Source organism: Mauremys reevesii, linkage group 3, assembly GCF_016161935.1.
Source record: "Mauremys reevesii isolate NIE-2019 linkage group 3, ASM1616193v1, whole genome shotgun sequence".
Lineage (NCBI taxonomy): Eukaryota > Metazoa > Chordata > Testudines > Geoemydidae > Mauremys > Mauremys reevesii.
Window position 1 is genome coordinate 180,965,741 of NC_052625.1, and position 15,191 is coordinate 180,980,931.

Genomic DNA, 15,191 nt, shown 5'->3' on the forward strand with positions numbered 1-15,191 from the left:
TGTCAGTAGTTACAATTTAGAATGGTGTGTGACCTTAAGGAAGAGTTTGCGCGCACGCGCGCGCACACACACACACAGATTTCTGCAGCTCTGAGACTTCTAAAAAAATGTCTTGGCTCTTTGTAGATTAGACATCAAGAAGAAAAAGGTATTTAAAATCTAACTGAGGCTAAAAGAAATTGTTTGATGGATCTCAAGCAAATTAAAATATTTACTTAATACGCAGAGAAACGGAAATGTATTTCCCCAAAGACATCAGCTGGTCTAATGACTCCTTGACTACAAAGAAATGCCTGCTGCTTGACTGAAGTGTGTCCAAAAGGCATCACAGCTGACAAAAACTTGAACTGGTCTGCTGTGTTCATTTATGATAACAAAGCAATATAATCTGACAACAGATTTTAGACTGGCAACATTGTTCTTCAGCTCCTAAAAGCCATAGACAAAGAGCTGTAATCTAATTTAAACAAAAACACACCAATAAAATAAAGTTACCTAGTTAATAAGTCAAATCACCAATTCTCTTCCAATGGAGAGATCACTTAAATAACGGCAATATCAATTCTTCCTAGAGGGGGGGTAACACACAAAGTTGGTGTTCAATTTGTCCCATAGTCACCACTTAATAACTGTAGTATCTTTATTCTAATGATCTAAATTACAGTTCACATTTATTTCATTAATTTGATCTAACCCCAATCATGGTTTTGCCTTTTAAATAGAAAATGCGTGGCACTTATGAGCCTCTCTAAATGTTCTTTGAGCTTGCAAAATTAGTTCAAGTTTGCAAAGCCTTCACTTCCTGTCATTTAAACCGAGACTTTTTTTTTTAAATAAAACTAATTCACTCTAGAACAATATCCATGTGTTTTAGATTAAGGGAAGCCTCTTACAGAAAATCATGACAACCAGTGCTAGCTAATTGTAATACTGAGCCAATAACAACTAGCTCTTACATAGCACTTTTTATCTATAGACCTCATTTTTTGCAAAGGGGTATTGTACAGAGAAGGAAACTGAGGTGCAGAGCGGCAAAGCAACCTGCCCAATACCAGGGGGCAAGAATTCCCAGCTTTATAGGCCCTGCTGATTAATGGGGAAAGAATCTCCTAAATCCATGGAATCTCCTAAATCCATCATCCTGAATGGAGGGTTGCTTGCTATGCTGCTCCTCTGGCTGTCAGTCTGCCCTGGTAGCACAGCTCCTGCAAAGGAGGGGGCAATGGGGCCTGCATTAAGATCCACAGGAGCAAAACAGTGTTGCTTCCGCTGCCATTAGTAGACTTCTAATCCGCTAGACAAAGTGTTCACATGAAACACTAATGCAGAGTTAAATCCTCTGGCTTTGTTGACAGAGAGAGGAAGAAATTTCTTGTGACATCTTTTGAATTCCAAGCAAGACACAGTAGGCACTCAAATAAAAGCAAGAGAAGAGAATTCTGCAAGGAAAGTAAGTACCTTTCATCAGTGTGTGCAGAGAAGCCAAGTACTAATTATGATGAGTTTCAGCAAATGTGGGACATGAGTCATGACGAGTTTGCAAATGAAAAACTCACTGTATTCGAAACACAGAGATCAAAACCAGGTATGGCGTCCATATTGCTGTAGTGAAGTTGTCTTAGCTTATAGTAGACTAAAAAGCTTATTTTGGTTTGTATTTTATTTTTGGAAAAACGTATATGGAGCCCTGGGTATCTTTGATTTTCTAGAGAAGATTGTTTGATTGTGCTGTAGAGAAGTCATTAGTAATCAGTTAATTAGTTAGGGCCAAACTCTGCACCAGGGTTCAGGAAGCTTTCCCATATGCTTTACACATCTACGCAGGTGACCAGCACAGTCCCTGCCATTGTGCTCCATACGCATAAGGACTGGTGTGTGTGTGTACTAATTTTCTGCTGCTTTGCACCTTGTCTAGTCACAGCAATACAAAGTGGGTACAGAATGCTACCTACTCAGAATGGTAGCATTTCACATTCTCTTTGCACTGGGCTAAATGATTACACAAGGTGCAGAACAACAGTCAATCAGGCCCAGGGCCCATAATGTCACTGGCATTTCTGGAAACCCCCAGGCCCTTCGTCTGTGCACCGGATGGCAGAGCTGAACCAGTGCAGAATGCGTAGGGGAACTATATGCTGCACCTTATGGAATACTGCATTTAACTCTTGTGTGGTTCCATCCTCAACATTGCCTCCCTTGGGATTTCTTTGTGAAATCCTACAGGAGCAGTGCACCATCGCACCTGCTCTTCGCACAGCCTGTGCCTTAAAGTCGTAATTTAGGGCCTGATCCAAAGCTCAGTGAAATCAATGGGAGTCTTTCCATTGACTCCAGTGGAGTTTGGATCAGGCCCACATTCCTTAATGTTTCTATGCCACTTTGAAGATGGAAATAAATGACATATAAGTGTTAAGTACTATTATTACTGTAGAGTACACAGCCACATAAATGAACTCAAAAAATGCCATGTGCATTTCATAATGATACAGCGCACATTTGTAATTTTCTCTAGCCTAAAATCATTGTCTATTTATAAATTAGTATGCCCATGATTATCAATTAGCCATTCAGAGAGCTATTCATTTAAAAGCCTAGCTCCATGACATGCTTTCAAGTAACTTTTTTAGTAAAGACTTCACCCAAATCGGTAAAGTCTATTTAGAGTCTATAGGTCAAAGTACATACTGTCTGCAGTTTCTGCATGGCATGTGCTGCTCCACTTAGCTCTACATTGTTTTGCAACCAGCTTCTGAGCAACATACTCAGGACTTTAACACTTTCCTTACCACACCAGAGGAGTTTAGCTATCCAAACATTTGATCTTTCAGAAAAAAAGAACCAATCGTCTTTAAAATAGAAAATTGTTCAAAGTTTTTTTAAATTTTTATTTATTATTTTTAAATAAGGAAAAGGGATAAAGCTGCAAAATTTAGACCTGGTTTGGGAATCAGAAGGTTTTGGATCACAATTGCCTGGTCACCAAAATTTCAGAGTGTTTGGCTTCAGGACAGGGGCGGCTCTACAAAATAGGCTGCCCCAAGCAGCGCGGAGCGCTGCGCCGCCCTTCCCCAGTCCCGCGGCGGGTCCCCTCTTCCCGCGGCTCCGGCATCCTGGGGAGGGCGGCATTTGGCTCCGGTGGAGCTCCCGCCGGCATGCCTGCGGCAGGTCCACCGGAGCCCGGGACGAGCGGACCTGCCGCAGTCATGCCTGCGGGAGCTCAACCGGGGCCAAATGACGCCCTCCCCAGGATGCCGCCCCAAGCGGGCGCTTGGCCCGCTGGTGCCTAGAGCCGCCCCTGCTTCAGGATACCAATGCACTTTATTACAAAGATAGATTGTAATCATGCAACACTGATTAGGATTCAGGTGTGACAAAGTGGTATTTTTCTCCTGTTTCATGTTCCTTTTTTGCTGGTGGATATTCCATACTTGCCACTGATGTAATCCCCCATCAGGGCCAATGCATTTACCACATTTGAACCATTTTTGTTTAGAAACAAAGTTATCCATGTTTTAGAACAGCACTCTGTGCATGTGCAATAAATAACCTATTTTCTATAGCTATTTTTTGTTTAGCATTACAGTGTGAGTTGACAGTCCTTGTTCTCCTGGCCCTTTGTCACAACCCTGGGCAGCATTCCCTCCACTGCAAGGACCTGAGTCCCTTTGTGACTTATTTCAATGTACAACAATTGAACCACACTGCGCATTCAAATAATTATTTGCACATTCAAAAAACCTCCAATGCTCATTTATGTAAATGTGTGATCCTCTCTTTGTTACTAGTCAAGCGAGGAGATTGGTGAAGGTTTCTGCAATGAATAATTTCCTCCCCTTTGACCATCGGTGTGGAATATTAAAGGATAATCCTAGATCATTTGTCTCAAGAAGGAATATTTTTTATACTTTCTAGACTGTGAAATATACAAATCTCCTTCTGTCTTTTCTAAACTAAGGTAGGATAAATATAGAAATCTTAGGGGTGAGTATGTGAGATGTACCATAAATGAGAAAACAGGTCAAAATCTCTGTATAAAAAACCCCAACACATTAGATCTGCAGTACCACTGATTCAGATGAAGACTGGTTTAGAGTTTATTGGACCACTGAAAGGATCCAAAGCAGAATATGTGCAATAATAAGAACTGGATCTGTGGAAAAAATGATGATGATTAAGGCTCTGATTCAGCAATGTACTTAAGCTTATGTGTAACTTTATGTCAATGGGACTAATCATGTGCTTAAAATTATACACATTGAATTAGGCCTTAATGCTTAGTTATAGAACTGAACTCTGTCTTTTTGTTTCTGGGAGGACATAAACACACATTCAAACCAATATGATGCTCACCAGAAGCCAAAATTCACCTTCTTGGAGAGCTACAGAAATTTATGGATATTAACAAGAGTCCATTTCTGTGAACAAATCACTTGCATACACAGTTTCTGAGCATTAATGCATGTTGCACATAAAATTAGAGGATTTATACGTGCAAATACTGTCTGAAGTCAGTTTGCACAAATGGGATTTGCATGTGCAAATTCCATTATTGTGCATACACAACTGCTAGTACTAAAAAACCATACAGGCAAAGATGGAGACCACATTTCTACGTGTGTCCCCTGAAGTATTGTTAGGCAAGACTAGCATGATTACTTAAAGAAAAATAACTAAGATTTGGAAATTAGTAAAACAAGTGAAACAGCCCTGAAGGGTAAGCAGGCCTTTGTGATTTCACACATAGGGAACAGATCGTCAAGGTCTTTTTGCTGGTGTAGAAATCCTTTCACAACAGAGATCCTCAGTACTTATTTCTAACCTATGTCCTCAAAAAGAGAAACCCACATCAGAATACCTCATAGCCCAGCATCTAGGATGCTATCCTGCATTGTGGGACACCCAAGTTCAAATTCTTTCTCCATCAGGTAGAGGGGAGATTGAACCTGGGTCACTCACATCAGAGGTCAGTCCCTAACTAGTGGGTTAAAGGTTACAAGGGAGGTACCACCACAAATCCACATATCCCCATTCCCCATTCTGTGAATATCACCTCAGTCCCAAGAATATTTTTTGGATGAAACTATTTGTGACAAATTCAGAATAATTTCTGGTAGCCAGAAAATTTTTTGGGGGGCAAATTTAACTCTTTGCTGAAAAAATTATCCCTGCTCTAGTGTGCGGTCGAGCTAGGTGTAGATGAAAATCAAGCCATAATGTAAGTCTGAAGGGTTTCAAACATAAGTGTAAATATGGGCAGGGCTCTGCATGACTTTTATAAAGTGTTCTCAAGTTTTCTAGTACTATTTTGTTCAAAATATACATAAAGCTTAACCTCTACCAAATAATCCCGTTTTCCAAGTCCGTTGGGGTGGTCATTAAAGAATGACTTCACTGCATATTATTATATGTCCTTTCAAGAAATCCAGCTCTTCTGGCTTTTATTCTGGTGCTGAAGCAGATTGCTGGGACTCTGCTAATAAGACAGCATTAAATCTGTCAAGTATCAGAGGGGGAGCCGTGTTAGTCTGGGTCTGTAAAAAGCAACAAAGAGTCCTGTGGCACCTTATAGACTAACAGACGTATTGGAACATAAGCTTTTGTGGGTGAATACCCACTTAGTCAGACGCATTAAATCTGTATCTATTAATGTACCTGAATTTAGGTCCACAAGACATTGGCCCCACTGAAGTCAACAGCAAAACCTGCATTGATGTCAATGGGGATAGGACTTCACCCAGTACATATATAATCACTACACTTGAAAGAGATAACAGTCTATCCATCAAATCAAGCAAAAAGGCCGTGCTAGCCCATTGGTGGCCAAACACAGGAATATTTTTGGGCCCCTGACCCCTCTCCCACCTCGTGAAAATACTAGTTTCATTATTTCCACAAACCAAATAGAATCCAACAATATATACTAATGCACTTGTTAAAAAGTCCACTTTAAATAAGATGAACAATATTTTTGAGAGAGCAGCAAAGTGTCCTGTGGCACCTTATAGACTAACAGATGTATTGGAGCATGAGCTTTTGTGGGTGAATACCCACTTCATCGGATGCATGTAATGTAATGAGGTAATGTTAAATCAGGGCCCCCTGGAGCTGCTTGTGGCCCTAAAGCAATTGCTTAGTCTGCTTATGCCTACTACCACCACTGACAATAATCAATGCCCATGTTGGCACACTAGCACAGGGGCCCAGCATCGAATGGATATGGAAATGAAATACACATCACTGATTCTGAATACTCAAGGAGCTAAAGATGAGAAAAACACCCTCTCCTGCCTACTGCTTGCCAGAAGCCAGGTTTAGACTTGGCGATGGTGAGCTATGTGTCTTTGTCCTCCAGCCTTGACTAATGTAATGCACTGCCCATAGGAATGAAACCACTGGCCTTGAATAAATGCTCATTGAATAAGCTCATTGGTTCAGAATATAGTAGTCTGCTTACTCAGCAGCACATGCCTCTGAGCACATAGTGTCCCAGGGTTCTGTTCTTTTCACTGGCTCTCTGTTGAACATAGATCAATTTTAAGGTTTCAGGCTCAGATCCTGAAATGTATTTAGGCGTCTAATTTCCATTGATATCAATGGGAATTAGATGCCTAAATGTCTTTGAGGATCTGGGCCTCAATCCTCATTTTCAAAGTCCTTCATAGGATTGACCCAAATTACCTGGAAGTCTCACTTGATATGCTTATTGTAACCTTTCATGACAGCTATGTTCCACTGGAACAATAGAATTGTCAACCTTAAAAGTGAAACTCATGCGCATCAGCAACAAAACTTTCACTGCCCCTGGCTCTCTACTGTGGAACTCAATTCCAGAAGAGACCACAGTGACCACAAACTTCAGTGCCTTCAGAATGAAATGCAAAAGCCTCTCATTTGACCTAACCCCACCTAAATCACATATTTAAAAACAAAAACTACCACCACCGCCCCCAGAAATCTCTCGCTAGAATGGGAGAAGAAAAGACATCTTTCGCTATTTACTTTAATAAATTTGTAAAGTGCTGATAAACCATGGTGATCAGTGTAGAAGAAGGAATGAGAGAGAGAGATAGATGGAAAGGCAGGTTAACAGACAGACCAAGAGGAAGTCAGGGTTAAGGTGGGACAATATAGGGAAGCTTGGTGATTCTGTTGTCTCTTTTCTGTGGATAAACAGTCATGCTTGGATACTACAGTGATGAGAGCCATATAAAGAAATGGCTGAATGAATGGAGGAAGACAGCCTGTGTCAAGCCAGCACATTTCACTAACACTAAGTTCACATATAATTATTATTTGAATCTATTCTATATTTCTGTATAAGCAGCTAGGGAAAGACTTTCCTGGAAAGAATTAAATATACATTTACTTCTATTTTTTACCCAGGAGAAACAAAACTCATCTGGTATTCTCACCTTTTCCTGGTGATTGAACTGCTCAGCATTCCCATTCATTCAGGGAGAGGAGGAATGGGAGAGGGGAAAGTTATGGGAGAGAAAGAAGCAAGTAAATAAGAGGAAAAAGAAACCGGCTAAGCTCAGAAGATAGAGGAAAGTGTCTCTCACTAGATACTCAAAGAGGAGGTAAAGCACAAAAGACAGGAAATAAACTGGCATTGGAGTTTTGCTGGGATTATTTTTTTTTCAAAGCACTCACATGCCAGGATGATAAGCACAGTATAAGTGCCTACATACCCCCCTATGATGGGATGTATTAAAACAAAAAGAATAATTAAAAGAATGCTTAGATAGATCTCAGTTCCTATGCAAGCGAGCATGGTTAAAGGAGCATTTCCCTTTTTGAAAATTAATATTGAAAGTTTGATGACAAGCTCGGGAAAGAAACATTCTGGAAGTCAAAGGAAATGTAATCGCTATATGCAAATGAGATCAATTAAGTTTAGCAGCCATGTACGAGTGCAAATGAGAAAACCAATGATTTTCAAAATCTAGTAATTTGATGGCCATTAGTCTCATTAGACTTTCTCTTTAAAGCTTAATTATTCAAAAATACAGCCCAACTGAAGTGTAGTTTATAGAAGACTCATTCTTAAATTACAGTAGAGATTTCCCCCTGTAATTGGAAGTTACAGCTGCGATTATAATCCTGTGCAGTAGACAGGAACATAGCATAAATTTAATCATGGCACACTCTCATTTTGGGTTCCACCCTGAAAGGTGCTGAGCACCTGATCCAACCAAGCAACACATCTAAGCATATGCATAATTTTAAACATGTGAGTAGTCCTATTGAAGTCAATGGAGCTATGCTGATTTACACCCATTAAGGATCTGGCCCTTGATTTTTAAGGGCTTAACTTTATGCACTGTGAGCAGTCCCACTGATCACCCACCTGCATTAATCTTTGCAAGGTCTGGGCCTGGCTTTTGTATATTTAATTTTTGTTTCTCAGTGTAGGATAACCCAAGTGAAAACATCACTTCACTGACTGGCTATGAATCTGACGTCTCTGAGATATGGCTGTGAATGGGGCAAACTTGTATGTATAAAAACAACTCCATTATTAAAAAAACATTAGCCATCCAAGCTGGGGGCCTATCTTGTTCTCCTTACACAGAAAAAACTCATGTTGACTTCAGCAGGAGTTTTGCAAAAGCAGGGATCAGCCCATAACTAACTAGTTTATTACAATGTCCTTCATCATGCATTTTGTCTAGGAATAATTGAAATTAACTGGAGATGCCGGGCCAGATCCTCAGTTGCACCTATTTGTACCAGCTGATTATTTCACAGCGTTTTCAATCGGTATGTAGGGATAAGTCACTATATTGTTATAAAACTTGTCTATCCACCTTTTGTCATCCCATGTCTCCTCCACACTTCACTGTTCCTTCATTCCCCTTTATTTATACCATGATTATAGGGAATGGGAGGTAAGATCTACTTTCATAAAACCAATTAAGGATAGCATGGCACCAGCAGAGCTGAGGAGCAGCAGCAGCTGCTGCAGCCATGAGTGAATTTAAATCAAACAGTTTATGAGATGTGAGTTGTGCATGGTCAGTGGAATAACTATTAACTATACTATTTAAAATGACTCTATATGTGACAGTAACAGTGAGCCTCGCTCAACAGAAACGTGAATATGAAATGTAAAAAATGTTAAATTATTGCTTATGCATCAGCAAAGTGTCTGCAACATTTTATACTCTCTCCTTATAGATGACAGGCAAATATGGAGGCAAAGAGACACAGTTTTTAATTATAATATGTAACACATTTATACAGTTCCTTGCCTCTTGAGGGATCAGGATTTCAGAGGGGTTTGAAAATTAATTCTTCTTTACTCAAGGTGGCTGTTTTTCAATGGTCATATTGTCATCTCAACCATCTCTATATTGCTCCAGCCTTACAGAGTAAGAGAGAGATTTTAGATATCACATCAATGAAATACAGCCACCTTTGGAAGGGATAGGTTAAAACAACATGGGGCTTGGACTGACCAACTTTTCTTCTGAGATAATCCCAAATTTCAGGTCCCCTTGGTAGAATATCTCCCCACAGACTTCCTCCCAAAAGTCAACTCAGCCCACCACAGCAGATGGCAAGCTCAGAGCAATTATCTGTGTTCTGCACAGCTGCCTGCTGCTCATCCTCTGACTCAGAGTTTGAGCCCCATCTGACCACGTGGCCTGTATCCAAGGTTCCTGCTCTAATCTGCCCATGACATTTGGGATGGAAAGCAGCAGCTGTTTAGGAGTATCCATCATCATCACATGATGATTTAAGACAGGAAGTAAATACTTTCTCTAGTTGAAACTACCAGACAAATTTAGTAAAATTGATTGTAGTTATCCAAATAGAATGAGGCCAGACGACCAGAGTGAAAACGCATACTCCTGAGAATAGTGTCACAATGGGTCCTTAATGAGTGCAAATGGGGCTTGATCCAGTTCCCATTGAATTCAATGGGAATTTTACCTTTGACTTTAGCGGAAGCAAGTTGACAGATAAGATAGAAGTGGAGTCCCCAGGATGAGGACCTGGATTTTGCATCTTCTCTCCAGCAGAAGAGATCCTTTATAGTGTGTTGGAATATTGGTTTGATACTGCTGCCCAGCAAGGAGCATCTCCTACCTCACTTATATCCCAGGGGTTTTCCTTGTATGCCTCCCATCCAGTGAAGGCTCTACCTGAAACACTGCCCATCTGGGAAAAAATGTGACTACGCAATCTGAGCAAAACAAATTTACCTTCATCCCACCTGTATGCCCGTCACAACTGCATGGTCAATGGAATAGCTTTCCTAGGTGAGGAGCAGCTAAGTCCTGTGGCCCAGACACATTCTCCTAGGAGGTTCCACAGCAATAAGAGGACTTCACTGAGCAACCCCAGCAGAGTACTGGGACACTTTCCAAAGTGCTCCCAAGTAAAGAATCTATGTGCATGTGATTGCGGAGGGCTCCAAAGCAGCAGGCACAGGATTTCCTTGAGAAGCCTGTTTCCACAGCTCAGCTCTGAGAGGCCCTTAATGAGAACATATAGAGCTAAGATGAGCTGCAGTGTCCCAGTTATATCTTTGGCCTACTGCTACCACTGATCCCATCCAAGGGTTGTAGCGCCCTGCCTCTTCCTTTCTGGAAGCAATGCTTGTATGCAGGAGAGTGTCAGAATATAAGAATGGGAGCTGAGGCTGGTCCCTGAATGAGAGGGCATAAAGGACAGGGAGCTTCCTTGGGCACTGTGGTGGGCCTGGCACCTTACCACTTCTTTCGGGTGGGGGTGGGGAATGGGATGTCAGAACCTTGCCACACTCAAGTTTGCGTGCTCGCCTTTCTGTGGGTGGCCCAATGTGGCCTGACGGCCTCCCTCCACACAATCACCCCTTAGGCCTGGTCTACACTAGGGTGGGGGGTCGAACTAAGGTACGCGACTTCAGCTATGCGAATAGCGTAGCTGAAGTCGAACTACCTTAGTTCGAACTTCTTACCTGTCCAGACGCTGCGGGATCAAAGTCCGCGGCTCCCCCGTTGACTCTGCCACCGCCGTTCGCGGTGGTGGAGTTCCGGAGTCGACGGGAGCGCGTTCGGAGTTCGAACTATCGTGTCTTGATTAGACGTGATAGTTCGAACTCCGAGAAGTCGAACGCTACCCGTCGACCCGGCCGTAAGTATGGACGTACCCTTAGTCAGGATAGTGGTCCCTAGTGGCCAGAGTCCATATAACTCGCTCCCAGCATCAGAGCAGTGTGTCCCAGTAGCCAGAGTCCATATAAACCCCCCTTGCAGGCAGGGTAGTGCGACCTAGCGGCCGGAGTCCAGATAAGTCTCCTCAAATGTCAGGGCAGGGTGGCCCACTGGCCAGGGTCCATATACTTCCCTTCGCAAGCGGGCTAGTGCAGCCTAGCGGCCAGAGTTCATATGATTGCTGTGCTGAGCCACCCCCCAAACCCAGGTGAGGGGGCAAGTGGCAGAGAGTAGGAGGACCAGGGCCTGCCCTCTCCACTGGGTCCTGACCCAGGGCCCTGGTAGTGGCAAGTTCCCCTTGCCACCGGCTTGGCGGGGATCTGCCTAAAACGCCGTTTTCTTCTAAAGTTCCCCTGGGTCACTTCCTACCAGAACCTCTGGACCCTCCGTGTCTAGGGGTCCTCCAGTCTGTTCCCCTGTGGCGACGTGCTCCGTCTGGGCGTCAGGGTGCATCCTGGCTTGGATGGCTTCCGGATCCTGGAGCACAGGCTGTCCCTCCTCGGGAGCTGGTGGCGTGCCTCCTTCCCCTCCGGCAGCGAGCCCAGACTGAGCAGCTCCACCGGCTTTTATTCCTGTTCTCCAATTGGATCATGCCCAGCAGAGCCTATGGGGCAGGGCTTCCTCTGGTAGGAAGGAAGGGTTAACCCCTGTGGTACCAGTGCAGGGCCACTCCGTCCTGTCACAGGCACCCAGGCACGGTTCAGCCTCCATCTGCTATTAGATCTATTGTGTCTAAACAAGGTGATTGCATGACCCATTCAGACCTGGTCTGTATAGAGTCCTAGGTTCATGGGCTGATTAAGGTCATACATTTATAATATAAATTGTAAAATTTAATTACAATATAAATTATAAAATTAAATGTCACGATTTAAGTCTCTAAACAGTTTGGAGACAGTTTATATGCAAGACAATATATAAAGGAAAATTGCACTGTACTATATGATTCTTTATGAGTTTCTTCTACTTTAATATTATAGAAAATTCATGTTACTGGGTGCCATATTTATGGAGAAATTTATAGCCAAAATACAGCCATTTTATTTTATTTTACTGCAGAAGCAACACCATCTCCCTATTTAACTTGCATGGAGATTCTGTTGTGAACTATGGAATCCATTTTTGTTTAAAATTAATTTAAAAATCCACATTATAAGAGCTCTAATCACTGTTAATTATCAATGCTTTTATTAAATCAGGAGAAAAATATAGGAGCTTTCCATGGGCCAAACCAACATCTGTACATTTCCATTTGCATTAACCAAAGACTGTGTAGCCTAGAGATACAATTAGTGCCAGGTTGCTCTCCTCCCCAGATCAGAGGTCCCATGTGTGGGTTTATGAACCATTTGTGTGTGTGTGTGTGGGGGGTACGTTAGCACTAATTGCATCTCTCTGACCTTTATCAGTTAAATAGCTAACCTTCTCTACTGTGGCTTTTTGTATAGATGTAATTTTACAAGCCAAACTTATATTTACCTAAATTGGAATTTTTATATGTTAAATGTTACATATAAATGTTACAAAATGGTATACGAAATACATAGTGGCAAAATAAAGAGACATTTGATTAAAATAATATTTCAGACATGAACATTTAAATGAGAATAAAAATGCCCCAGAGGCTGTCACTGTTTTCCATCTTTGTGCTCTACATGAGTGCACTTGTAAAAAAACAAAAACCAAACCAGGGCCACAGATACACACAGGCATTGTTCGATGGTCATTAGTGCGGACGGAAGAGTGGTCCTTCAAGACCAAAACCACAGGCTCCCATCATTTACCCTAAAGGAGAAGTTCTTCAGTTATGAGATAATGGTGGGCTTTGTTGTCACTTGGACCAAGTACTAGACAAGATCACAAATGTCAGGCCATGGTATGACACATCAGCAGAGCAGAAAAGGAAGCTCCAGGATAGGAGGGTAGCAGAATGTGGGAAGTGAGGAATTCTTAACTCCCTGCTATACTACTTTTTTGGTATTGTGTCCTTACAAAGCCTTCTTCTCTCCCTTGAATGTGACATGCTGCTTCTGAGCCAGTATCTATGGCCTTCTGCAGCGTGCGGGGCTGGAAGGCTTGAAGTCTCAGCCATGGAAAGGGCTGATTTTAGACATGTCTAATATTATATTTGGTCACACAGACGTGTATGTATGTGTTGGAAAACACAAGTTACTTAGATCTTCCTAAAGAAGTGCCAATAAACAAAATTAGACTGAATCATTATGTATTTTGTTCAACTCACATTTTGGAGAAGCTATTTTAAAAAACATTTAGAAATGGAAATGAAGAAAGAAAGAAATAAGTATTCCCCGCTCTCCTCTGCCTTTCATAGATTCATAGATTCTAGGACTGGGAGGGACCTCGAGATGTCATCGAGTCCAGTCCCCTGCCCTCATGGCAGGTCCAAATACTGTCTAGACCATCCCTGATAGACATTTATCTAACCTACTCTTAAATATCTCCAGAGATGGAGATTCCACCACCTCCCTAGGCAATTTATTCCAGTGTTTAACCTTTAAAGCTAGGTTGCTTATTGTGAACAGTACAGGCCTCAATTATGTTAAGGTATGAAGTGACACAGGAATTTGACACAGCCCCACGTAACATTTTCCTATGCAAACCAGGGAAATATGGTCTAGATGAAATTGCTATAAGGTGATGCACAACTGGTTGAAGGACTGTTTGGAAAGAATTGATTCACTGGTTCGCTATCAAACAGGGAGGGCATATCTAGTGGAGTCCCGCATGGATCAGTCTTGTGTTCGGAACTATTCATTAGTGACTTGGATAATGGATTGGAGAGTATGCTTGTAAAATTTTCAGATGACACCAAACTGCGAGGTGCTGCAAGCATTTTGGAGGATGGGATTAGAGTTCAAAACTACCTTGAAAAATTGGAGAACTGGTCTGAATTCAACAAGATGAAACCTAATAAAGAGAAGTGCAAAGTACTTCACTTTGGAAGAAAAAATCAAATACAAAACAGGGAATAACTTGCTAGGTGGTAGTACTGCTGAAAAGGATCTGGGAGCTATAGGGATCATAAATGTCTCAACAATGTGATGCAGTTGCAAAAAAGGCTAATATTCTGGGGCATATTAACAGGAGCATTGTATGTAAGACACCGGAGTTAACTGTCCCACTCTACTTGGCACTGGAGGCCTCAGCTGAATTTCACTGAGTTCAGTTCTGGATGCCACCACTTTAGGAAAGATGTGGACAAATTGAAGCTCAACAAAAATGATAAAAGGTTTAGAAAATCTTGCTGAGGAGGAAAGGGTAAAATAATGGACATGTTTAGTCTTGGGAAAAGAAGACTGAGTGGGGACCTGATAATAATCTTCAAATATGTGAAGGGCTTTTATAAAGAGGGCTCTGATCAACTGTTTTCCATGTCCATTGAAGATCTGATAGGTATGAAGATAAGACAAGACGTACTGGTCTTATTCTGCAACAAGGGAGATTTAGATTAGATATTATGAAAAACTTTCTAACTATAAAGGTAGTTAAACTCTGGAACAGGCTTCCAAGGGGGTTGTGGAATCGCTATTATTGGAGGTTTTTAAGAACAGTCTGGACAAACACCTGGTAGGGATGGTCCTTCCTTAGTGCAGGGGGCTGAACTTGAGGACTTTCTTTAGGTCCCTTTCAGCCCTACATTTCTATGATATTATCAAGGAACAAATATAAAAAGTCCTTAATCTGCATTAAAATGTTGTTTAATTTAACCAGGGACCACAAACATTAGAATGCCTTAAACATGTAGTTATTGCATGATATTACTACGGGGCAGAGTTAAGGTCGTTTCAGTGCCTACACTGTGCATTTCCATACCTTAATGTTTGGATTCATTTTTAAGTGTAACATTAATTGTGACTTTTCTGGGTTTATAATAGTTAGTTTGGGGATAATTACAAAATTCCAGTAATGTTCTTTACCGTTAAGTGACCTTAACTCCATCTTAATGCATTTTTTGTGTGTCTGGGA

At 41.7% G+C, this 15,191-nt stretch overlaps 1 protein-coding gene across 18 annotated transcripts in view; it reads left to right on the forward strand.

Moving 5' to 3' along the window:
- LPIN1 (lipin 1) overlaps positions 1 to 7,526 on the forward strand; it is a 114,226-nt gene extending 106,700 nt beyond the window's left edge. For all 18 annotated transcript variants that reach the window (XM_039530730.1, XM_039530729.1, XM_039530728.1 and 15 more), the window contains 2 exons: positions 1,356 to 1,450; positions 7,384 to 7,526. In XM_039530730.1, coding sequence (XP_039386664.1) covers positions 1,356 to 1,450; positions 7,384 to 7,511 — 223 coding nt within the window. In that variant the 3' untranslated portion in view covers positions 7,512 to 7,526. The remainder of the gene's footprint in view (positions 1 to 1,355; positions 1,451 to 7,383) is intronic.
- The last annotated feature ends 7,665 nt before the right edge of the window (positions 7,527 to 15,191 follow it).